This window comes from Ceratina calcarata, unplaced genomic scaffold (genome assembly GCF_001652005.2).
Source record: "Ceratina calcarata isolate Rehan_Ccalc_2016 unplaced genomic scaffold, ASM165200v1 scaffold321.2, whole genome shotgun sequence".
NCBI lineage: Eukaryota > Metazoa > Arthropoda > Insecta > Hymenoptera > Apidae > Ceratina > Ceratina calcarata.
Window position 1 is genome coordinate 11,320 of NW_017154760.1, and position 1,585 is coordinate 12,904.

At 34.3% G+C, this 1,585-nt stretch overlaps 1 protein-coding gene across 1 annotated transcript in view; it reads left to right on the plus strand.

The window, feature by feature from the left end:
- LOC108624589 (NUMB endocytic adaptor protein) overlaps nt 1-1,459 on the plus strand; it is a 12,582-nt gene extending 11,123 nt beyond the window's left edge. The window contains exons 2-3 of the mRNA XM_026813276.1: nt 800-871; nt 1,166-1,459. Coding sequence (XP_026669077.1) covers nt 800-871; nt 1,166-1,444 — 351 coding nt within the window. The 3' untranslated portion in view covers nt 1,445-1,459. The remainder of the gene's footprint in view (nt 1-799; nt 872-1,165) is intronic.
- The last annotated feature ends 126 nt before the right edge of the window (nt 1,460-1,585 follow it).

Consider the following 1,585-nt stretch of genomic DNA (forward strand, 5'->3'; position numbering starts at 1 on the left):
TTGATTTGCTAATAACGTATAGAATTAGTATAATCTTATGCACATGGAATTCTGATTATAGCAGGAAACGAAAATATTAGAATAGTTCTTTTGATTATTTGAAACAATATGCTTTTGCATATCTCGGGTATGAGAGAACTTGTGAACACGTGCTCGTTTAATCGAAAATCGAACAGCCATTGACTGTAAAATTGGTACACAGATAATCGATATTCGAATAGCAGGCGTTCCATTATGCTTTTCCTTGCAGTAACTCCGGCTTTATAAACTGTCCGTATTCCAAGTATGAAGCAGACTGATTTGCAATTTGATTACCTACATTTAATATCGTTGTTCACATTATTATTAATTACCAGCATGCTTCAAATTTTTTAAATATATGGACGGGTTTTCATTTCTTCTCGTACCATTCAATTTAACGCAGAAATTCAATTTAATACATAACGTTTCAATATTTATACGCGTATTTTCAAACATGGATGAAAATCTTTTTACTTTTGTTTTGTACGAAAAAGCTTCCAATTTATCAAATATATATTCGTTGCTGCTACACGTATTATATATTTGTATATCTTTATGCTTTCAGCTCCAAACACAAAATATGAGAATTGAATATGCCCAAAGTAATTTATTTTATCATTATTGAAATTAAACACTAAAAATACTTTGGCTATTCAGAGGAGTGTTATACATACGTACACATCTAAAGCTCTTTCGACCCCTTTTCTAAATCGTGCTGTATCCATCAAACTTGACCCTGTTCGTATATTGATTAATTCAATCAATTTCAATTGTGCAGTACCTGGGATGTGTCGAGGTGTTCGAATCAAGGGGGATGCAAGTATGCGAGGAAGCTCTAAAAGTGCTTAGGGTAAGTGACAGAAAATGCGTGCAATTGCTTTAATTTAAGTGTCTCAACAATTCAGGAGTATTCAACAACTCAAAAAACTCAATTTCGGAAGAACCTATTACGCACTTTAAGATTGTTAGTATATAGACATTTATACATACATACGTATGCATGCATATAGTTCTTTAAGACAATTTATAATATTTTAGTATGAACATTCCCATTTGAAAGTGAAAAGTAAAATGTAATACTATTCCAGAAGTGAATAACAGATGAAGGCACTTTATGATTAAATGGAGAATAAATTTTATTTAGAATTCAAGGCGGCGGCCGGTACGCGCAGTGCTGCACGTATCAGGGGATGGTTTACGGGTCGTCGAGGACGAGACAAAGGGACTGATCGTCGATCAGACGATAGAAAAGGTTTCCTTTTGTGCTCCGGATCGGAACCACGAGAAGGGGTTCAGTTACATCTGTAGAGACGGTACTACCAGGCGGTGGATGTGCCACGGGTTCCTGGCATTGAAAGAGTCGGTAAGTGTGATTGCCAGTACGACTAACGAACGAATTGATTCAGTGAATGAAAAGGTTTGATTCTATCGTTATAATTAATACCATATAACGTACGATATAATGATAGGAAAACACGAGCCAAACATGAAAACATGTCTAATTAAGTGAATGAATTAAGTAATACAAATTCAAAAAATAAATCCAAAAATATTTGAACTTATA